Source organism: Triplophysa rosa, linkage group LG9 (genome assembly GCF_024868665.1).
Source record: "Triplophysa rosa linkage group LG9, Trosa_1v2, whole genome shotgun sequence".
Lineage (NCBI taxonomy): Eukaryota > Metazoa > Chordata > Actinopteri > Cypriniformes > Nemacheilidae > Triplophysa > Triplophysa rosa.
The window spans coordinates 3,696,767-3,721,668 of NC_079898.1; the positions used below are offsets into that span (position 1 = coordinate 3,696,767).

The window sequence follows — 24,902 nt, forward strand, 5'->3', positions numbered from 1 at the left end:
ACTTGGAACATCTCACTTTGTTTGGCTCGAGCAAATAAAGTTAACTCCTTGACACCCGGACCTTCCTTGTCTGAGAGATTTTTTGAACTACAAGACTGATATTTTTCCACAACAAAAGCAAAGTGTACTTTTGCACTAGAGGCATGATCACAGAGGCACTTAACAATGCTCACAACAAGTAGTGCTGTCGGTTCACCGAAACTTTTTCTTACAAAACACATCGTTATCACTTGGTGAAAAATACCCTTAGTGTTATGAGAGCAGAAGTGACCTTGCTGGCTGAGATTTTAGCCGAAGTACGTCATTGTCCCGTGTCCCGTGCCCCATTTGTGGTAAAAATAAAAGGCAGAATGTGTCACCGAATCTTGAAAATGTGTAAGAAAAATAAACAAGGAACTGAGAGCATTCTGTTAGTGTGTGACTGCATGTGCTGTCTTCTCATCTACAGGTGTGCAGAACTGCAAAGTCCAGCAGTCACAGCTGGCCCTTCTCTGGCCTCAGATGGGTGACAGGGAAGGAACCGCTTTTAGGACTAAACTTGTTTTCTGTCAGCAAAGGAGGACATGGCTGCAGCTCCAGTGCAGAGAAAGATGCAGATGAGATGAACCAGCGGACTGATGATGTAAGACCAGCATCTTAAACATGCAATGGACAAACGTGTTTAAAAAAAAAAAGATTACTCTTAATTTATCATTTGTGACCAAAGTCTTATAGCACAGGAATATTTGTGGCAATAGCCAACAAAACATTGTATGGGTCAAAATTATCGATTTTTCTTTTATGCCAAAAATATTCCTACCATAAATATATCAAAACTTTATTTCTGTGAATGGATGCAGCAAAATTGTTAACTGAAATGGCCAGAAACATGCCTACAAACTTCACTAGCTGATGTCCTCTCTTTGTGAATTACCCACTCAAGTTTGGCATCTATGTAAAGCTTAGAATTTCTGCTTTCGGGTTCATCTACTTTCCACAACATTACAACGATTCAGTCTTTTTTGTCCAGGGTCACATTTTTTATAATTCATTTAATCATCCCCATAACACCCCAGCTGTACATTTGACTTTCCCATGTTTTTAAACTTATCAACACTATGAAATAACACAAATGTAGCTAGAAGTTTTGTTGAAGTAAAACGGTTTTGTTTTAGTTGCTACCTGTTCAAAAAACATGATAATACCATGGCAATTTTATAGCGTGTCTTTAAGATGCAAGTTCAATCAAAAATCACTTTGATTCTTTTTCTCCATCAGTACAGTATGGGTAGTTTTTCTGTTTTTGAGGGAGGAGGCCACAGACCCAAGCATCAGTGGAGAGAGAACGGCCACGTCAGGAAGCTACAGAGATACAGAACCCAGCGGCTCATGACCCATTTTCACCGAAACACAGCCCATGACCCTGAGTGCCACGGCAGATGCGAGGGACTCACAGAGAGACCCTGTTTACACAAATCACTGACTTCACTAGTGCCATTAAGAGTAAGAGGAGAGTAAAAAATATATATTTTTAGATTGTATTAAATGGACATTCAACACCAACTCCAAAATGGAAACAGGTTGTTGAAACGGGAGTTTAAAATGTAAAACGTACCAATTAAGCTACAGGTACACTTTTTTAAATGTTAAATTTATGAAGCCAAATTTGTTTTCATTTAGGAAACATGCACGTGTGGATGAGATGAATCTTGATTGTAAAATAAATGGTCTTTTATCAGTTGCATGTCTAATAGATTATATTAGTAGGCCTACAGTATGTCAAGATGAGCAACTCCAACCTCAATGATAAATATAATAGTTATAGGAGATTGTATTCTCTGCTGCTCCAGATTAAAGTGAATGGACAGAGAGGAGGTTTAGGAATCTGCATAGCTGGAGGAAAAGGCTCCTTGCCTTACAAAGAAAATGATGAGGTAGGTCTACCCTGAATCTATTGAAACTATACATACTCATGTGGGGCTATTAAAAAAGTACACATAATGCAAAGAGGTAGATTTACTTTTCTCATGACAAATTTGATTTCCTGCCAGCCATAAATTGATTTGTTTTCTGTGTTTTAGGGTATTTTCATTTCCAGAGTGTCTAAAGAAGGGCCAGCAGAGAAGGCAGGGGTGCATGTTGGGGACAGAGTGTTGGAGGTAAAATCACAAAAGAACAAATACAGTTTGGAGTTCTACAGTATAGAAACATCCTCTCACACCAACCACTGCTTGTAACTGAAGATATTTGCCTTCAGAAATTATTGCACCACTATATAGCATCATCAAACACAAAATAATAATTGGTTTCTGCTAATAACATCTGCTGTTATAATTCAGGTAGTGGGAAAAATTGTGTTTTTAAGAGCATAAAACCATGGAAATTCAAAAACGACTCAGTTATACACCACATACAATGTTTGAGATTGACCTGAACTATGTTTATTCTTGTGCAATAGTATCATTTGCTAGTAGTATTATTTTATTAGGATTATCATGGTTGTGAAGAGAAGAACGGACTACTGGGCCAATAGTCAATAGTTAAGAACCACGGATTTAAAAAAATATATATAAATAGCTAATTCAAGCAAACTAAATGGATTATCTAAAACAACTCATCGGTTGGTTTGATGTTATAAATGCTTATGTGTGTGTGATCTGAAGTCATCTGAATTTCCCCAGAACCACAAGTTGTCAGACGAGGGGTTTTTTGGCCATAGGAGGGCGATATCACACAAGGCGTTCGTTCAGTCATGTAGAGTTTACAGTGACCTTATAATCCTCAGATTCATGTCAAGACCAATTGATTTTACATAAAAATAGCAAAATGTTTAACCAAAATAATTTTGAAATATTAAAACAATAGTTTATTATTTTTAAAGCAAAATATAATGTACAGTATTTGATAAGATAAAAAGTATTATAAGATTTGGTTATCCAATGCTAGTGTGACATATAGTTAATTTAATTAAAAAATCAATTCTAAATATATTTGTATATTTCATACATGTTGCATTGTTGAAAACAGAACTCTATGAAAACAAATTTAGGAAATCACAGAAAAGGTACAAATTATATTATTTTAATTTTTTACATTAACGATAGCAACTGTATGAATAATTGTCTATAAGATCGGACTGTTATATTCAAAGCGTTAATAAACAGATATTGTCATGGTTCTGCCCCATCTTGTCTTACTTTTCTTGACCTAGTGGCAGAACCATGACAGAACCTCTTGTTTTATATGGAGTCATTTTGACCCTTTCGGCCTTCCATCTCTCCGGTCCTTCTCTGTGTTCCGCCCTTTTGTATCCATCGTTATTGGTTTCTTAATTAGTTCATGCCCCACACCTGTTCCCCTTTGATTTGTCCCCTTATTTAATGCCCCTGTGTCCTCTGTCTTGTGCTGAATCATTGTACTGTCGTGACAGATATATTTGTCTTAAACCATTATCCCATAGTAGGGGTATAACGGTACACTCAGTTCACGATTCGGTACATATCTCGATGCTGGGTTGATGATAGGATACACATCTCGATATTTTCAACAAAATTCAAAAATGAAACTGAAATTCAAATAACATTTATTTTCAAAATATTAACAATTTTACTAACTTATTTTGTTGCACATACAACGTAATAAAGGATTTTAACATTTTAAAGCTTAACTGAAATTAGAATTAAGATCAGTGTCAATTTTGACAGCAAATTTTTATTTAGTTTTAGTCATAGTCTTTTGACTAAAATGCAATTTAGTTTTAGACATCCCAATTTATCATAGTTTTAGTCTATTTTTAGTCGACAAAATCTACATTATATTAGTCTACTAAAATCTATCGGGATAAACTCATTTAATTGGTGTAATTAAATGTTCTATACAAAGATTTAACTGTTTCGACATAATTTACTTTACCTTGGAATTAAATTAAACCAGGTCATTACCTTTATTTTTCAGAAAAGTTGAGTAACTACTGGATATGCATTGTTGTAACACAGAGAATATTAGCAGTTCATTCAGTCTCATTTTGACTCGTTCGTTCAGTGAAGGGCGTATTCATTCAGTACATTCAACCAATGAAACGCTCTGACAGAGCTCACGCTTAAGCGCTATTGGCTCGTGTCTTTGCTTGAGACAGTAATGAATGAGAAAAATCTTTCAAAAATACATATTACATAAACTGTATTACATTTCTTCAATCATGCAAATCACATACTTGTTTTTTAGCATGTCATTCGATTTTTTAATATACAGTACGACTCACTTCATCGCTTCTCTGATCGGAACAGCGCTGGTTTCTTTTGGCTTACTTTATGTTGCATATCACGTTATGCAGCAGCTCACGTTAGCGGATAAATTAACATTGGCCCTGTCCCAAATGGCGCACTTGCGGTCTCGTGGATTTAAATTACGCTTTCTCGCCAAGTCTACGAGTCTGTAGGGTGTCCCATTTGTCTTTTTAGGTGTCCCGTTAGTCTTTTTAGCGCTCAGAAGTCTGCTCGCGAGCGCCTCCTTTGTGCCCTCGATGCGGTCTTCGGCGAAGCCCGCATTGAGTGAGACTCCACTGAAGTCCCCTACCCAGGAATCCTTGCGAACGCCCAATCACAGAACGGATGGGAGGAGTGTCGTGGATGTCAGACATATACGTAAACATGACGGCTACATTTTTAAATATATATTTTGATAAAATTCTAAATTAATGTATTAATTAGTTACTTATTCATATTATTGCTTATTTATTTTCTATTAAGCCAGCTATTCAAGAATAAAAACTTTTAATGCAGTGCATTTTCTTACTTAAGGTAATAAGCCATGTTTTGTTGTAGATTTATATCTAGTTGTCTCTGGGCTCTTTAAAGCTGAACAACACAGCTTCGGTATTATAGAGAAATATTAAATAACAACATATATGCATATTAAGAACACATTACGCACATTAAGTATAGTGTAAACAAATTAATAAATATACATTCATGACGTCATGACAAATGAATGCATTACAAACATAAGTATCTATTGCATAATGCTCGGGTGGCATATCAACATATGAAATACAAACATATGAAATACAGAACAATAAAAACCGGCAGCTCCAGTCCCAAATAACAACAGTGGGACAACAAGTGGTCGACTCACGTGGCGCTGCGCAGACTGATCAGCGAATGACAACAAAGTACCGCGAGAGTGATTAGAAAGCACCGCTTGCTTTTTCCGGTGTGATGACCTCAAGTCTGTCCCAAAATGCACTCCCATGTACCCTTATGGACTCGTGCCTAGTGCCCTATAGGTCTGCACTTCCTGACGTCACCAAGTGTGGACTCAGAGGAGGTCCTCAAGACCGGAGTGCGCCATTTGGGACAGGGCCATTGTGTCACTCATCCACCCGGTACTCGCCTTCAAGCCCAATCACCGGAATACTGAACACCTGCACTCAATCACGAGAGCACGAGAAGAACACACTTTCCACACTCGTTCATCGGCTGATCTCGAGGTTACTTCCCTATGGAGTCAAAGTAGGGTCACATATATTTGCAAACAAAAAAAAAGTTTTGCAAACAAAAAACAGTTTTGCAAACAAAAAAAAGTTTTGCAAACAAAAAAAGTTTTGCAAACAAAAAAGTTTTGCAAACAAAAAAAACAGTTTTGCAAACAAAAAAAGTTTTGCAAACAAAAAAAAGTTTTGCAAACAAAAAAAAGTTTTGCAAACAAAAAGAAAGTACTGAGAGGTAAAATGTTGTTTTTCCAAAGAAAACCTTTAGCAGCAATGATTTTGCAACACATCTTTTCCTTTGCAGTACCTACTAATTCATTTGCACCGCCCCTTTAATTCTGCGTTTCAGCCACCAGTGCTTTTGCGACTCAGTTTTTCCTTTGCGCTTCACTTTACTTTGCGTTTGGCTTTGTGACCCTGTTTTGACGTGGGGGAGGAGTCAACGGATTGGGGCGTGTTTAACGGTTCTGGGCATGCCTTCCTCGTTACGTCATCAGCGTGAGCGGCAGACTGAGCTGATCGGCCATCATGGCGGAGCAGAGACATGCGGGTGATGGATCTCAGGTATGTATTATTGATCTTTTTCTTCTAGTGCGCTAGAATCAATATGTTTTTCGATTCGTTTAGTTAACTACGTGTGTATTAACGCGTTTGCTCAAGTTAAGGAAGGTCAATTAACAATTAGAGAACAATTAATGCGGTGACTTTAGCCACGTGCTAATCGCTTACGTCAATGTGTTGGCTGGCCATATTGCTATAAACGCCGTACTATTTTCTAGATAGTCACTATTTTTATATTGACCAGTGATCGCTATAAGTTTTTACATTTATCTCTATATCTTATAATCGATTTTTTACATTTACAATTTTACCTCTATATCTGACAATCAATATATGTCATTTATATCTGTGTTTATATCTGTTTTATATTTGTCATTTTATATCTGTTTTATATTTGCCAATTTATATCTATGCACCATTTATTTTTGTATTGAACACACAGTGTGACATAATTCCTCTTTGTTAGTGCCGAAAACCATACGGGAGGGATGGCCGATGAAAAATGTTCAGAGGCTGGGCATGGCAGTCATCCAGATCAAACTCTCTCAGACCTGTTACAGGGAGCGATCGGAATGCACGCAGAGTCCCATCATCATAACACCGATAGACTACAACTACTGTTAAATACACACCCTGTACATGAACAAACTTTTAATAGCACGCCGCCCCAACAGATTTCTAATTTGGAATATTTGGAAGCTGCGATACGTGAAAGTACAGATTTTAATCCATGCATCAGACTATGCGAAATATTAAATACGAGGGACACAAACACCGTACAAGACGGCAGTGTGTTATCAGATACACGCGTCCCGACTGCTGACTCGGCTCCCCCTAGAGGTAATGTCGATAACGAAAGGCCCTCGACTTCCGATACACAGAGGACTAGCAGCGTCGACCTCGATGCTTTGATACGAGATGGAGGTATCATAAACGGCTATCGCGTTTTACCGAGACCTCGTTTCAATAGCGTGGAATTGAGAAGACCCATGAATCTGCGGGATATTGGCGCTACAGATTTGGCGACGTATCACGTTCGACTGCACGAGACCATGAACGAAATCGCGACGTTTGCCAGACAAATCGGCGGCGATGGTAGCGTAGTTAGTTTATCCCTGAGAGGGCCCAGTCTTAAATCTGATGTTACAGCGATATTATCACCCGGCAATGATTACGACGTTAATGTATTTACCGATCAAATCGAAAAAATTTTACAGAGCGATGATAGATTATTGTGTGACGACGCGGTCGAGATAGGAGCTACCGTGGCCTCGAACAGACAAGGGGGAGGTCGCCATCGTCGTAAACTCGCAGATTTGGCTCTCGACCAGGTGATCAAAAGAAAAAAGATGAGTTTATTTTGCCCTATCAATATTACGAATAATTTGTGCTTTTCTATCTGTCTCGCCCATTTTCTCGACCCTGAATTAGCGGAGAGCGACCTGGAAAGCCGTGCGGCAGTAATCCAAAATGAAGCGGGCTTTACTATTCATGACAAGATCGGTCTTCACCACATAGCAGCATTTGAAAGACTGTTTGGCGTCAAAATAGTCGTTTTTTACAGAACGAATGGCGGAGCGTTAGAAACGTTTGCAAATCAGAGGGAACCTCATTTGAAAACAGTATTCCTCTATTTACACGATGAGCACTTTTATACGATTCTTAATCTAAAGGGAGCTTCGCGATACCTCATGGCCCATACCGAAAACATTGTGAGGGATAAAAAGCATCTCACGTTGCACAACAAGTCAGTCGTTAAAAGGTTCAAGGTGGTGTATGATAAACGGAGACTTTTGACCGATTTCACCACGGTACCTTATGGCTACTGACCCCAGGGGCATGCGGGATGTTTCTGATTTTGATTTCAGACTTCAGCATCCGTTCTCATGCGTGATCAGCGGTCCATCCAATTCAGGAAAGTCTTATTTTGTAAAACTTTTGTTGGAAAATGCTGCTAATGTGATTTCTAAAAAGGTTGAGCACGTTGTTTTTCTGTACGATTGTTGGCAACCTCTGTATGATGAACTGCTTAAATTGTACAATATTAAATTTGTCGAAGGAATACCACAGAGTCTGAATGACGATCATTTACTGCCTGCTGATAAGACATGTCTTCTGATAATCGATGATATGATGCAAGAGGCCAGTGTAAACAAGGAAATTCAAAAGGTTTTTACGCAGTATGTACATCATCGTAATCTCAGCGCTGTTTACATTGTTCAGAATCTATTTGTTCAAGGGAAATCTAGCAGGACCATTAGCTTAAACACCAATTATTTGATTTTGTTTAAAAACCCCCGCGACGCCAACCAGGTGGCCGTGCTAGGTCGTCAAATGTATCCTGGAAATGCAAAGTACTTTATGGAGTGTTATCACGACGCGACCAGTCAGCCTTTTGGATATTTACTGATAGACTATAAACCAAAAACTCCCGAACAATATCGTCTCAGAACGGGGCTGCTTTCCGACCGCCAGGTGGTTTATCTCCCTAAAAAAAGAAGACTCTAATCATTCGTCATGTCAGCGCGGCTTTGTAAACATCTACCCGTGCTGAAACTGCTACATAAAGCGAAGCCTAAACAGCGACGTCTTATTTTACAATCGGCTTCCGACGAACTGATTCTAACGCTCTGCGAAGTAGCTCTTAACATCTTATACGGAACGATTCCAATCAGCGCCAAAGACTATCGCAAGCTGAAAAGGAGAAAAGCCGAAATTAAATTGGTCTCCGATAAAAAAATTGGCCTATCAGCCAAGAAACGCATTATCAACCAAAAGGGCGGATTTCTTTTACCGCTCCTGAGCGTGGCTGTCCCCTTTATTTCCAGCCTAATAGCTTCTAAACAGGGCTGAGAATGGAGCACGCGGAGAAAATGTATTTGGTGCCTCGTCACCAGTTGGACAGGTTGAAATCTGAAAACGCTCGCGAGGACATTCAACAAGTCGTCGAAAACGATCTGGACACCTCCATAAGGAATATTTTACTGAGACCTGATATGGATCAGTATGTGAAAGCTAAACTCTACTCGAATATCCTGACAAAGTATTTGGCGATCGTTAAGCAAGGGGATCGAGAGGGCAACGTTTTAACGCTGTCGTTACCACAACCCTCTGCCGCTGATCATAAAGACGGGTCGATCGGTATCGATGACGACGTCGAGCCTCGGACGGACACGGTGGTCGCGGAAGTGTTGAAAAACATGCCGTCGAGAAGCGTGAAAAACAGCGGCTACATATTAGAAAAAATGTCTAAAGATAAAGGAACCTCTATGTGGAGCTCGACGGGGGAGTTTGTGTTTAGGGGGAGCGTCATACCAGGGTCGCACATGCTGGATTTGATAAAAAATGTTACCAACCCGCAAAAGGTTAGGGATGACAGAAGACCGGTAGGATGGACAGAGTTTCTTCGGACCTTCGCCGAATTAAACATACCGTTTTCTACAGTTCCGAATCATCACGTTAGACGCGCTATTAATTCAATAAGAGGCACGCCTTTGCGACCCACCGCTCCAGTAACTCGTTCTAAAAAAACCAGGAGGCAATCACGTGCGTCGGCGCCTCGATATGCCTTTTCTGATTCATCATTTCATTCCCCTTCTATGGATAGAAGCGCGTGGCTAGAATTTTGACGATAATAGTGTACCCTATGGACAAACACGATAATAAAAAACAATTTAAAAAGCATATGTCTTTAAGAGTTTTTATTTAGTCGTACATTGTATGTTTATTACTTGAATATGCATGCAAAAGAATTACAGGTCTGCACACACAGAATGCATCGAGACGATTTTTCATGAAGTCCGTTCATCCATAATTTTTTCACAAAGAGCGACACCATTTTATCATTTTTAATATAATCATCGCCATACAGCCCCATCACATCGTTATAGTCGAGACCCTTGACTAGTTGATAGAGAAAGAACACGCAGTGCTGTCCGCAAACGTCCGACGTAAAATCCTGAACACGTCTGGTCGAATACCTCGTATCCGAGTTGTTGGTTACTAGAAAGTTTTTGATGGTGCGGGGAAAACGTTCATCGTCGGGCGGATTCCCGAAACTGTCGAAAAAACACGCGGGTCCCTCTCGACCTAAATAAACGGCTAACCAGTGCTCACCCGGTAGCTCCGAAGCGTGAGTGTTGATTATTGCCATCGCCGGTAAGGTCCTTATCGGTCTTTCGGGTAGTTGATCGCATGCGAGAACACCGAGAAAATGAGCGTTACGCGAAATTTTGTCCATGATTGTCGTGAGCTGTAAAGTGTTCATTTTATAGATCAATAATGATCGACCAGGATCTGTCTGCGATTTGAAACTTGAATGATCGAATCGAACACCGCGTAAACGATTAGCGTAATGGTCTTAGCTAGTGCCTTTTTGAACCGCACTTCTAGTCTTATGTTCCCGGACTTGACGAGCGACAGGTGCTGTCCGCACTCTTCGTCGGGTGTTAGGTTAAATGCGAACAGGCTGTAGCCATTCATAAACTCGTCTCTATCGAATGCGAGACCGTGGTTTTTCAGATGTCTCCCTGTAGACATCACCAGCTGGTAATATTCGCGCACCGCGGCTCCTGAATCGAAATCCGGCTGTAGCGGCTTGGCGGGTATTTGTTGACCATCCACATAAATGGCCATGAACTCCATGTCGTAATGATTGAAAGTGAATGGATTTTTATCGTACGCTCCGGTAAAGGCGTCATTATCGACCATCCCCAGAATGATTGATTTCGGCAGCGTTCCTAAAAACAAGTTTTCTTGATTTGAAACGCGGGATCCTGTAGGTATAGAAAGGGTTTTGAGGCATACTCTGTCTATAGGGTACTTTGCAGTAGCGGTGANCCTTTCTGTGTTTTTCTAATTTGCTCCTGTAAAGCTGCTTTGGAACAATGCACATTGTGAAAAGCGCTATATAAATAAAATTGAATTGAATTTGCCGTCGTACAATTAACTTGATCAAGATTTTTATCACACTCCCCTTTAAACGGTCGTCATCTACTGTTTAACTATACAATATACAATAAAATACATATACAGTATCCTTCCGCCTCGTCTACTCAAAAAGAGGAAACAAAAAAGCACGCATTAGTTAGCTAGTCTAATGGTTAAACTTCGGGGAGCGGTGTCTTAGATAAAAAGCATTGGAACACGTAATGCTTCGATATACACAAAATTCGGCCGTGCATGAACTAGGGAGGAAATTCGCTCCACTATTTCCTTCGTGCTAAAAGAGGATTTCTTCGCTCAATTTAGGGTGGTTAAATAATAGCATAGTGCGCTATAAAGAGATTTCTTCGTCTTTATATCGTCACTAACTCTTTGACAGAGGCTGAGGTTTTCTCTGCGAGAAGCTCAAGAGTCTGCCAAGGATAGGTTGGTGGGGTCCACACCTTCATTCATACATAAAGTGCCATTTAAAAGAGTATTCGGTTTCAGTAACACCCATAGAAACACACATGAATAGTCACTGAGTTCTGCTCACAAAACAAGGTTTAAAACTGCCCGCGGATTCTCCACCAATGCATGTATTTCGAGGAAACTATGAGTTTAAACACAGTAACCTACAAATAATTAATGGTGATTAACCATTAATTATTTTATACACTTTACCTGATGCAGCAGAGCTAATGACAGCGACAAACTAAATACACTCGTCCCGCGAGTGATCAGCAGATCGTATATCAAATCTAAGACATATTACTTTCCTGGTCTTGGAAAAACAATATTCTCACTGTAGTACAGTACCACTTCAGAAATCTTAACGAAATCAAGCAGTTTAAGTGACGTTGATATGTGATAAATAAACACAGAAACAATTCGAGCGTGGATACACATGCGGTTTATTTATCTACACTACGAGGGAACTAAAACCAACTACTAACAAAGAAACAAACACTAACAAACAAACATACAACGTAAAAGCAGTAAAGAATGAAAGAAATAGATAAAGCAAAGAAAATGGCAGTATTAAATCAGCTATTCACATCTGCACGAACCATCGAGGACAAACTCCTTATTTAAAAGGGGCAAAGCTTATACGCAACTGGTTAGCAATAGTTCAGATACTTGCATTTGCTTCTTTGTTTCTCGGGACACGTGCTGGCGCGCGTATCAAAGGGTCCTGATGCGTTCAGAGCAAGCCATGAGTCCGTTGGATTTAGCTGACACAAACTGCTGGAAGAGGCTATCTCTGAGGAGAGACAGGTCTCGAGAGGTTGAAAGAACACAAACGAGCAAACGCAAGCGAGCGGACAGATGTTTTAACCCCGAGGGCGTCACGCCCCTCCGAGGTGGGCGATCCAATGTGATGAGATCGTTTTGGGCGCGAAAACATGTTTCTTTGTCCGGCACGCCAGCTCATTTGCCTTTACGGTTGCTGGGAGTTTGGAGCAGTAGATAGTCTTAGAATAAAATAAAGTGAACATGGTATAAAAATACATTACTGTGCTATACACCATATTCTAAGAAATGAAAAGAGGAACATTTTGATATGACCCATGAAAGGGTTACAATCACACTGACCTGTAGTTTGTACAAGAATGTAAATATAAATGGAAATACCACGACGCACACATGCATTGGAGGATATATATTGAAGGTGAATAACGGGGAGACAAACATACAACGTGGGGGTATACGGATATGCACTTTAAACCAGTCTTTTGTTGCTAAAAAGAGAGAAAGAGAGGTTCTTTTGGAATAAACCGAGGCTCTCAGCTTGTGGGCGAAATGGTTTTTGTCACTTTGGTGAACAGCCCTGTCCTCCCCCTCGAACCTCCTTTGAAGTCCGGGGGGGGGGTGTTTAGACAGGCCCATTTGCCCAGACTCGTCGGTGCCTGCTCGAAGTCCTGCTGAGAGGTTGCTGTGTTTTTTACGATCACAGATGGTAAACTTTGATCCGGCGCTGGTGGGCTGGATGTGTAACGTAAAACCACCATCTTCCCGATTAAAGTTGTACCAGCTTCTAGGATATTCGATCTCGCACAATCCTACATGCCATCGTCCTTTCAAGTTGATAGAAGAGGCTAGTTTGGTTCTGTAACTAGATATCCGATTTTCAGGGTAGACCGACATAGAAGCATTGCACGGGAGCGTAACGTAGAACCCCTCGTCATCCATGTTAGCCGTTGACTCGAATGACATCGCAAATGATTCTAGGCAGGTTTTAAGGCACTTGCAAGTCCACCAGAACTTTTTTGTCTACATAGCTGTTAAATTTCGAGGGCCATCCCACCCATTTGACTAAAATGAGCGTATTTCAGCCCTGTTTTTTCTGTCCTAAAATCTTTTCCCCTTTAAACGTCTTGTCTTTGCTCACGATTGTATTTTGTAACTCTTCCTCGTAAAAAACTCTGTCGATGATTTCTCCGTCGTAATCGGACAGTTGGTAGACCGGCGGCTGTTGCGGTAGGCAGACCGCTACGGTGAAAAATTCTTCTGTGTAGTTCTGCTCGTAGCCTTTGGCGAACACCCCTCTCACTTTAGAAATCCTCACAACGTTGCAGACTTTAAATTTAAACGATCGCAAATCGTTCTTTGTACCGCCGTGCAAATTTTGAAACACGAAAGCCTCATTTTCTCTGCATACGTCGATCGGTCGCATTCTAATACTCCGGTCAAAACTGCTGTTGTAGCCTTGCGTAATGTCTTGTAAAACATCTATGTGGCGGTTAAAAATCTCCACATACAACTTTTTAACGTTCTGTTAAATCGCTCGACGACGCTCGCTTTCAAATCTGAAACTGAGTATCCATACCATACACTACGACTATTCCGTTTGTATTTTATAGGAGCCGTTCTATGCAGTGCGTATTGCCAAGTTGCCAAGATCCATCACAACTTCTCCATTCAACTGGGCTCATCAACCATCACATCTTCCAGAATGGCCAGAAACCTGGGAGTGGTGATCGATGATCAGCTAAATTTCACAGATCAGGTTGCCAGCACCACTCGGTGCTGTAGATTCATCCTCTACAATATCAGGAAAATTAGACATTTCCTATCAGAGCATGCTACGCAGGTCCTAGTCCAGGCTCTTGTTCTGTCTAGACTGGACTATTGCAATGCGCTACTAGCTGGACTTCCTGTTTGCACAACAAAATCTCTACAGATGATCCAGAATGCAGCGGCAAGAGTGGTCTTCAATGAACCGAAGAGAGCACACGTCACCCCTCTCTTCTTTAAGTTACATTGGCTTCCTATAGTCGCTCGCATCAAATTTAAGACTCTGCTCCTCGCCTACAAGACCACCACTGGTTTGGCGCCCACTTATCTTCATTCACTACTGCAGACTTATGTACCCGCCAGATCCTTACACTGCAAACGAACAACGTCTTGTGGTGCCATCCCAAAAAGGTAAAAAAAAACACTCTCACAAACCTTCTCTGGATCGGTTCCACATTTGTGGAATGATCTGCCTGCTGCTACAAGATCAGCAGATTCTGTGGCCATCTTTAAGAATCGGCTGAAAACACATCTCGTCCGTCAGCACCTGACCGATCATTTCTGACTTCTATATCTTTTCTATTCTATCTATATATATTTTAAAAAACCGTAGCTCTGTACACTGTATTAGGCTTTGTGAGACATGTTTTAATGCACTTATGCTTTTTGTTATCCTAATGTTGACCTAATTGCTTCCATTGTTTACCCAACTTGTAAGTCGATGGATAAATTAAGAAAAAGCAGAACACTTACCAGGAGTTGCAAAAAATACATATTCCGATATTATATATAAAAGTATATTTTTATGTGAAATGCACTATAGGCTATAAATGGGGGAAGGTCTTCTCCACTGAAAGTGATAAATACATGACAGTTGTTGAAATTGTGGCGCACAGAAATAGGCGCGGAGGGCCATTTGGAGTGTTTGACCTCACATTCAGAAGTCAAACAGACGGAGTTAGGGGACTTCCGACACTGACGAAAGGGGGTTTCCCGACCAGTGGAATGCGAGTCGCCTCGTTAGAGTGCCTGTCTCCCATGCCAGAACGTTCCCCGGTTTAAACTTTGAAGCCCGCTCATCATGGATGTGAGTAAGGCCGGAACAGTAGCAAACTGGGTTTTACTCGGGAAAGCTTTTAGAAATGAAGACGTTTGGACTCGCTCATGAAGGCAGTCTGTGTCAGGACTCAGGAATACCTTACCATGACCTGAGGACTTTTCCATCTCTTCAAATGCGGTAACTGTCCTATTTTAACTAGACCAGTATTACTTGCATTTTGTTAAAAATAAATACTCATATTACATTTAGTGGTTTCTGTAAAACCGATGTGGCTTGAAAGTATGATATGTGTAGTGACCATAAACTGTATAAAACAGACAATGACTAATATATTTTAAGATATGGAATCAGATCACTTTCTCTATTGCCCCTCCCACTCCCCCACTCACTCTTCTCACAGCGTTCATGTCCATTTTAATTGCATTTTTCAAAAACGACAGTGAGGTAGAATGTAGCTGAAAGGGTGGAGGTTTCATGACGCTTTAATATGTAGCCCCCCCCCCCTTTTCAAGGGAGCTAAACTAATTAGAAAAAGTCCAATTAAAAGCTGTTTTCAAAATAAAGCTGAGAGTGTGCATTTTAAGCCACTATTGATTGTATAATTGTAACTTGAATATTTTGGTAAACAGCTAAAATAGGAAAAATGTGTCCAAATATACAGTATATGGACCTAGCTGTATAACATGTGAAAAATAAATCAAATGAAAAGAAATAAGTAATAGTAAAGTAATAATCTTACCAGTTTAAGACTGTGTGAACAGCAAATTTGTGTATTTAACAGTCATTATGGTAGCTTTACGGTACTTTACTAGGTTTTTTTTATCATTACCAATCGGGTTGTTTATGAGAACACAAGTTAAACAATGTTCACAATTTTTTTTGTTTTCCTCACATTGTACTCACCAGTGGATCTGGACAGGTGCTATATTACTATAATGCTTTAAAATGAGGGGCTCCAGTCTGTATGCCTGTAAGAAAACATTTAATTACTCAGTTTGTTGTTGACCTTAGCTTGCTTCTCTAACTACACACAAAACTGTCATTGAAATTGTATGGTAGTACATGGCTATGGTAGTACACGATTCTGTAGACATGATACAATTCAAATTACTTTTATTATCACATCACTATCAACCAATATATGGGTTGGTCTGGTTGATATCAGTGGTGTAGTCAGTGGTGGCATTTCACCAAAACCTAGGGTTTAGCTAAATTTCTTCTGGCCATACAACAACAACATTCCAAAGTAACCATAGGAACCATAAGTTATACCACACCATATCTAAATAAAATGAGTACAAGAATTCACTAAACTAAAAGAATGCACAAAGATGCACAGAGACTTACAGATAACAAACCCTACCCTTATGCTGTTTAAAGGTGCCATAGAATGGGAACTGTATTTACCTAGGCATAGATAAATAATAAGAGGTCTGTATATGTAAATGACATATCGTAAGCCTCAAACACCATTGCTTCCTCCTCCTTGTGTAAATCGTGTGAGTGCAAAAGACCACTGAAAAACAGGCCAATTCCAACATAACACCGACTGTGACGTTACAGTCAGGATGTACGCCCCCAACGTTGCATATACCCACCCATTTCTAGGCTAGCCGGACATGCACAGCCGAATCATCGGAAGTTTTGCAAGTATTATGAATAGGTTTGGGCGATGTCTACTCTCTAGTGAAACCTCACGATGGACGATGACATCGTTGTCTTATTTAAATTATCCGCGATGTTATGAAGTGAGGCGCGTCTAGGCGCGAGCTGCGCAGAGACACGTCGTCTTTATACAGTGCGAGCTTGGCAGTTATCAAGTCAGGCGTGTGTCATCTGTACAGTGCAAGCTTCTCAGATAAAAACTCTTGCGCATCTTCTTTATACAACGCAAGCTGCGCAGACACGCGTCTTCTTTATACAGTTATAAAGTCAGGCGTCTCTGATCTGTATTGTGTGAGTTTATATGCCCCTTAAAGGCAGGGTGTCCAATTTCTCTTAGCCGTTGTTGTTGAAATCACCAAAACAAACACACCCTTACCCCCATCTTTCGCTTTCGACAGCGCTCAGCTCGACTAATGTCCGTCCTGTGCACTTGCTGATTGGCTACAAGGTTGTTTTGGTACTCAGCCTGACTTCGTCTAAACAAGCGTAATTCGAAAATCGGACACCCCGCCTTTACGCCTTGTTTATATTTGTTTACAATGCAATTTGAAGCACAGAGCAGCGAGAGTCACGTAACGAAAGTGAAAGGGACAGTTTTTCGAACCTGGGACCAACATCAAACAGGCTTCGCTCAGCGTTTTGATACTGATTTAAGAAGGGGGAAATTCCGACTATATTACCATTAGAACCCCTGCCGCAAGCAGTAAGCAGTGATTTTATCCACTTCTTCCATTTCACGTCTGACAGTAGCGATCTGTTTGCTGTGTGAGCTAGTGGCATGAGCCACTCAGCGAAACAGCCAAACAGAGCAGAGCTCAACATTAATATTCATGACCCTTCCAAATAATGTAATAACAGACCTTAACAGATAATTTTAGGGGCAAATCTTGGGGTTGTAAATGGACATGTAAAACCGTTTCTGGATAATTTCTTCACTTAATAAAGCCACATACCTTCTATGTAGATATAAGAGAAGAATATAACATAGTTTCAATTAATTCTTTGGCACCTTTAAAACGATCAAATCAGAAAAGCCACCAAATGTGTTCGCAGCGCGACTTCACATGAAGTTGAACACAAGTAATGACCAGCAGTGCTAAAAATATAAGTCTAAAATATTTTGACTATTTTTAATGAGCACGATTATGCACATCTTGTTTCCACAGTTTTGTACGAATGCTAGGGCAACTGCCATACTCTGCCATACACAAATACTGCCCCTGGTGGTTTACTACAAAGGGGTGCAACAATACTTTGATATGGATCGATGCATCGATTAAATTGAGAAAAATAAACTTGAAATTAGGTACTGAAGAAAAAAGTAAATATAAATTCAAGTTTTTTTTCTCACCCCATTTGCAGTTTTTTATTGTTTTAAACATAAATATCCCTATTTTTTATATGTTCTTTTATAAAACAAGACTAAATATCTTGCGTAATTTTTCTTGTCAAGAAAATGTGTCTTGATTTTAGAAGTTTTAGATATTTTTACAAGAAAACAAGACAAAAATGCTTAGTAAGAATGTAATTTTTTGCAGTGTGCGTGTTGTAAATTATATTATTATTAATTAATCCATTTAGTCTCCCCTTCTTCAGCCATTTGCTTATCTATGAGTGCCCCCAAAGGCGTAATATGCACGGATGCAGAGCTGGTGTAAGAGACGCATTTAATGCTATTGATGATGAAGGGGAAGAATTCAACAATGAATGATGATTTTGTATTCTCTGTATTACTTATGTAATTGGCATGAAACATATACCTGACTAATAAATTGTAATGTTTGAGATTGTTCTGCATTATTCTGAATCTATAAACAAATTCTTAAATTAAGGAATATAGTGCCTGTTACATCCATGTTACCGCAAATCCCTGTTCAAGTTAGTTAAGGAATGTGATTATTGTAATATTATTCTAAGTGTAAATAGCAAATTATGGCATGGTTATATAAAGCTGCCACTAGAGAAAGTAAGACTGGTTTGAACTTCTTCTATTCTTCAGTTGCTGTGGTAAGTACATTTTTCTTTGCCGTTTAGAAGAGTTGAAGGAAAGCTAAGATGCACATTATATAGACACATTTATGGAATGGTTCGGAATACCCACTGTTAGACCGGAGACCGTAAAATCCGGAAGGGCTCAAACATTTGATAAAACTACATTATCAGGGAAATGATAGCAGCAGTGTAGATGAGAAACAAATATATTTGCTCTGTGAATCAAAATTTTTTTGTTGGCCCATGCAACAAAAACAATTTAAAACTGGAGTAACATCATCCAAATTTTATTCTAAAGAGACTAATTTCATTGTAGGCAAGCATTAAGTTGTAAAAGTTGTAAATGTGAAACGGAATTTGGGAGAAAAATAATAAATAATAAAATTCATTTGAGGCTAATCATGACATTATACAGTGCAACACTCAACACTGTTTAAGAGTTATAGGCCTGATCTTTTCTTTATGAGACTGTGGTAACTGTTAAAAAAAACTTTGCTCCAGTTGTCTAGACCGTGGCGCAACTCTGGTTTGACAAGTGGGGGCCCAAAACTAAGTGTTGGGTAATAGTCAATTTTAATGTCAGTTACAAAATAGCCTAAACTTGTTATATACTAATGAATTTCATTGTAAACGCTGGCTCATCAGGAGCAGGACTTTGTGTAAATGACTTTAAATAATTATATTTATTATTGAACTGACTCAAATAGACACACCGTAAAAGTTAAGCAGTAAATTGAAGAGGAAAGTTTCAAAAAGTGAGGGGAACATGTCCTCTCTGTGCCCCCCGGAATTGCGCCTGTGTCTATAGATGGTAAAAGCTAAGACTTAGCCCCTCTCTATGAGTCTGTGGAAATTGTTTAAGGACAATTTTTGTCCAGTTGTCTAGAGATTAGGGTTAGGCTCAAAGCTTCACCCTGAAATCACTATGAGAATGTAGAATTCCTATTAGCGCAAATCAGTGAAAACATTTGTGCTCCACACCGGTCTGCCCAATTCCTTTCATATTCAAACAGATTAACAAAATAAAACCTTAAACTTTTTAAAAATATTCTTCCAGAAACCCTTGAGAGACCAGTTCTAAAATAATTTTAATGATACTATTTTAATATAATGTAATTTATATTGTAATGCAGTGGAGAGCAGTGACTTTTTTAAACAGGTATGCTGAGTGGTAAGACCAGAAGAAGCCTTTGCTATGTTTCACGTTTCGCTTGAAAAGATCCCTGCCCCTCCCATCGTGTTGCGCACACACCAGTTTGAAGAGACTTGAGGCAAAAGTTTGATCAAAATGATATAAAAAGACCCTCAAGTCTGCATGTTACCTTGTCGTTTTTTTTCCAACGAAAATTTCCACACCAAGCCAGCAGCTGAACGGTTGCAGGTCTTTAAACAACATACAGCAGTGTTTCCTTACTGATTGAATCAAGTGAGTCAAACGCAGTTTCAACAAATCGGTGGAATAAATGACTCATTAAAAAAGAACTGGCGATTTAAGTCATATTTCAATTCTATTTAAAATAATGTTTTTATCAATATTTAATGTCTCTGCCTCTACTCTACTGAATTATTTTTTATTCCCAGTGAATAGTATTAAAGATTCTTACCCAGGTAATATAGACGCCTTTCCAGTTAGTAAACATTGTGATGCGTTTTTGTGGGTGGAGCTTAGCTGGAGGCAAAAAGATCCCTCTGACCACATTACTAATGCTAGGGAGCACGTTTTGTTTGCTTGCTTTTTGAGAATGACTAAAAAAAAATCTGATTAAACTTCAACATGTAATGTCACTCACTGTCTAGGACCGCAATTGTTTTTTTAAAAAGTTGACTTTAACGTAAGGAATCTGGCCGACCTGTACGCCGCTCACTCAATGGATCCTGTGACGAACTGACATGATTACCTCCAGTTAAGTGGCCTGACATCTACATCTACCAGACAGAGAAGCCAAGTGTTTATAGTAAAGATTGAACTGAGAGCGTATACATCTATACATGCCTGCGTGTGCTAACAGTGCCAAACGTTAGCAAATGCATTTACTTGAACACAAACCTGACACATAACATGAGCCTTCTCACTGTTCCCTCTCCCTTTATACTAATGCACTTGTGATAACTAAAAATAGATGACAAACAGTTTCTTTTATGTTTAGTTTCTGGCCAATAGTTAACTGCTAGTTGTATAACTAACAAAGTTAGCGAGCATACCCTATGCATTAAAAAGTTAACGCTATGTGAAAAATAACATTGTTCCCCAGTTTCTGATTTAGGCATACTGATTTAGGCATACATATTTTTAGACACATACCCAAATCATAATCCACACCAACAAAAGACAGTAGTTTTTTAATCTTAGGTTACTGTTATGAAGTGAAACGCAAGCATGTTTAATGATAGTGTCTGTTCAGTCCGCTCGTTTTATTGTGTTTAACTACAGCTGTCACCAGTGTTTTTGTTTGACAATGGCAGGGGAACGTGTTAAAATATCAAATTGGAGACTGTATTCTGTCGATTGTGGCACTAATCAACACAACAAGATGATATTTTAAACTCCTTATGTAGCCGAATCTGTGCTGGTTTGTATTGGCCACCTCCAGTTTTCCCTTTGTTTTGCCTCCAGCTAGTGCCGTGACGTAAGCGTGACGTCGGCGAGAAAGGGGTCTATAAAACGCTGCAATGTGATATAGTGCAAACAACAACAAAGGACTTATTAAAGGACACAATTGCATAAGAAAACAAAGGGAATAAAATCCTCAGTTTTTAATTTCACATACATTTTATATATAAAAAAAATATTTTGTCATCGCTTTATTTACTCATCTCGAGCATGATGCCAAATAACAACAATATCTTTAACATACACTTTCTAAGCCAAAAATGTACAAAGACATGTTTTCAGTGGACTTGTAATTGCTCTGCTTGAGAAAGCATTGTAAAGCTGGATTGTATCGATGTGAATGTGATTTTCGGCAATCACCTCACATTTTAGTCGCCTGCCATGCCTAGCATTTTATAAGGAGCACTCTGAGCGTCTGAAGTTAAGAAAAATAAACTATGAGCAGAAAAGTGCCTGACGTCATGCATTTTGTTTTCATTGTCCAATCGAATAAATGGAGAGGTATCCAGAGACTGCATTGATGGAGGAGAAACTTGTGGTGGCTCTTGCAGGTTAACCGAGCAAAGTCAGAGCGAGTGCCCTCTGCTTGTACATTTTTTTAAAGAGTAATTATTACAATGTCCTTAAAATTACATTTCATGCAGTGTGTAATGTATGTTGCTGTGTTAATCACGCGAACGTCTGTCGTTCTAATTTCAGTCGGATTTACATCACTCCGTGTAATGCCCGCCTCCGTTTCATTTGCAACACTGCATGTGGTAGACCAATCAAAGCAGACTAGACCATCTGATCAATCAGATCAGAGTAGGCTGACAAAAAAGAGGGGATTAGACAGATGATTCGCCAAATGCATCATTTGAGAGTCAGTCAAGAAGTAAGGTAATAATAACTGCTTAAATTAAAGTGTTTTTACACCGTGTATGTACGTAAACTTGTTGTTGGACACTCCATAAACCAAAGTAGGACCTTAAAAATTATTTACTCTTTAAGTTTCTGCTGAGTTAACAGCAACTGTCACGCAATTATCCTTGACTGACAGGACAACTGATTCTGTGGTTGCCTACCAACTGTGGTTGAAAACACAGCACACTACTCTTTTTTTGTAATAAAACAGGGCAAGCGAAAAGGCAGTGCAAAGGCAAAGATGAAAAATGTGTTCTGTGTGATTGGCCCCTGAAGCAGCAAAACAAGTGGTTATATGGAAGGTATATGGTAATATAGGTCCCTTAGAAGTCATTACAAGCGCTGTGGAAAAAGTAAGCAAACGGCATATGGCTCCGACTACACCACTGATTGATACCATAGTAATATTATGGTGTTGTGGACATATACCATGCACACACACACACACATATATATATAGTCAAACAAAAAATTATTCAAAATTATTCCCAAAAATATTCAGACACCAGATATAATTTTTTTTTTTTTTTTGTATTTATGTAAGTGAGGATAGCAGAATAAAATTCTTTATACAGTGGACTACCAGTAAAATTGATAAACCTTTGGGCCCAAATTATGCGTAACCATGTTTTGCTTGTAATGTGATGTTTTTACACCCACAGACTGAACAAAATTAAAAGGATTCTTGACCCAAAAATGAAAATTCTGTCATCATTTACTCACCTTCGAGTTGTTCCTAATCTATATAAATGTATTTGTTCTGATGAACACAGAGAAAGATATTTGGAAGAATGCTTACAACCAAACAGATCTCCCCCCCCATTGACTCCCATAGTTGGATTTTTTTGTTCTGTTTAACACAAAATAACATTTTGAAGAATGTAGGACAGCAAACAGTTCTGGGGCACTTTTGACTACCCTTGTATTTTTTCCTACTATGGTGGGGGAGAAATCTGTCTGATTATAAGCATTCTTCCAAATATATTTCTCTGTGTTCATCAGAACAAAGAAATGTATACATATTTGGAACAACTCGAAGGTGAGTAAATAATGACAGAATGTCAGGTGTCTGAATAAATTTTGTTTTGACAGACAGACAGACAGACAGATATCACACTCACTACAGGATCTGTGGGATGGAAAATGTTGAAAAGCCGCTGACAGATGGATTTGGGTAGAATGTGGTCCTGTGTTCCGTTGGATCCAGGACGGACACCTCGCAAAGCCAAGAACACAGCCAGAGGAGACCCCATACAGAAGAAGTTCTCCACCTATTAAATCCAAGCCCACAAATAGCATTAAACCAGACATATAAAACCTAACTGTGGTAAAAAAGGATAAAGTTACTAACATACCTTGAATTTCAGGTCTGGGGAGGTTTTTGAGGATGTGGTTTGGAAATGCTGAAGCTGATCTTCCAAATCCCTTAACCTACAAATGAGACCATGAGAGATTAGATTTTTTTTGAAAGATAAATAAACAATTGTATAAATATTTGATCTTTATGGATATTTATTATATTTTATTATATTAATTAAGTTGTAAATCAAACAAGTCCATGATAAATAAATATATTGTATCTCAAAATAAAGAGTTGACTCTGAACCGCCTTAACGAGTCATTATATTTTCAGCTCTTAGGCCTGTAACATTCAGACATAACAAAGTAACACATTTGCATAATCACTGCCTGCCTGTGAAACACAAAACTCTGACCTGCCCGCAAACACTTCTGGTAGTTTTTACATCCTATCGAGAAGACTTATTGTTTAATGTAGAGTGTCATGTTGGTTTTTTAATACTTAGATTCATGATAAAGGATGTGGATAGATTTTGTTTATAAGCTGTAATGTTTCACAGTGTTTCCAATAGAATTTTGTGGAACCGTGGTGTTGGATGGAGTCACATGCCAATTAACATATTCATGACGCCATCACGTAGATTTGAGCTGTAACTTCAAAGCCGTTTCGATTCTACTCTCTGAACATTCTGTATTTTAATAAAGCTTTTTGCCCATTAAAGCCGTTCCCATGTACATATTTTCTGTTTCTTTTAACAAATTAGGAATGAATTGGAAACACTGCTTTACTGTGCTGTGTTTACTGTTTAACTGTGAGCCTGTGTCATTATCTTTAGAACCCAAATCGAAGCCATTTTTTAACCTTACAGTAGCTGCATTTACATGGACACATTGAATTGAATTTGAATTGAAATTGATTGAATTTAATCAGATTGTGCAATCTGAATGTAGTGTTTACATGAAAGGTAAATTAAGTGATCTGATTGATGTGCGTGTTTACATGACAAGCTTCAAATCCGCACACTGCACAAGTGTTCACCTAAATACCCACTAAAACAGTGTTTTAAAGCACATGTTGTGTATGTTTTATTTTACAAACGGCACGAAAAAAATGTACAGTTTATAAAGGCAGAGATATGTCTTGTGCCAATGAAGCACGAGCACATCCGAAGCGGTTTTACCATGGTAAAACCATGACAAAACTACCAAGACCCACCAGAGCGTCTGCAGGCAAACAATAATTAAAATAAATGTTTAACAACAGCTAATACCGAACTTTAGAAGTGATAATATGCGGATTCATAAATCAGCATGGTAAACAGAGACGGGCGCGGTGGACACGGGTATCATTATAATATTCACAAAACGGCTAATCAAACAATGTTATAAGCACAGATGTATTT

At 39.0% G+C, this 24,902-nt stretch overlaps 1 protein-coding gene and 1 long non-coding RNA gene across 2 annotated transcripts in view; one reads left to right on the forward strand and one right to left on the reverse strand.

Annotated features, from left to right (window-relative positions):
• The first annotated feature begins 254 nt into the window (after window positions 1–254).
• LOC130559246 (uncharacterized) overlaps window positions 255–24,902 on the forward strand; it is a 62,023-nt gene continuing 37,375 nt past the window's right edge. The window contains exons 1-5 of the mRNA XM_057342206.1: window positions 255–296; window positions 449–622; window positions 1,258–1,482; window positions 1,830–1,913; window positions 2,061–2,138. Coding sequence (XP_057198189.1) covers window positions 255–296; window positions 449–622; window positions 1,258–1,482; window positions 1,830–1,913; window positions 2,061–2,138 — 603 coding nt within the window. The remainder of the gene's footprint in view (window positions 297–448; window positions 623–1,257; window positions 1,483–1,829; window positions 1,914–2,060; window positions 2,139–24,902) is intronic.
• LOC130558891 (uncharacterized) lies at window positions 10,908–23,633 on the reverse strand. Its single transcript, XR_008963513.1, has 3 exons — window positions 23,556–23,633; window positions 23,322–23,471; window positions 10,908–15,997 (listed from the first exon to the last, which is right to left on the reverse strand). It is a non-coding gene; the product is annotated as an uncharacterized LOC130558891 (long non-coding RNA).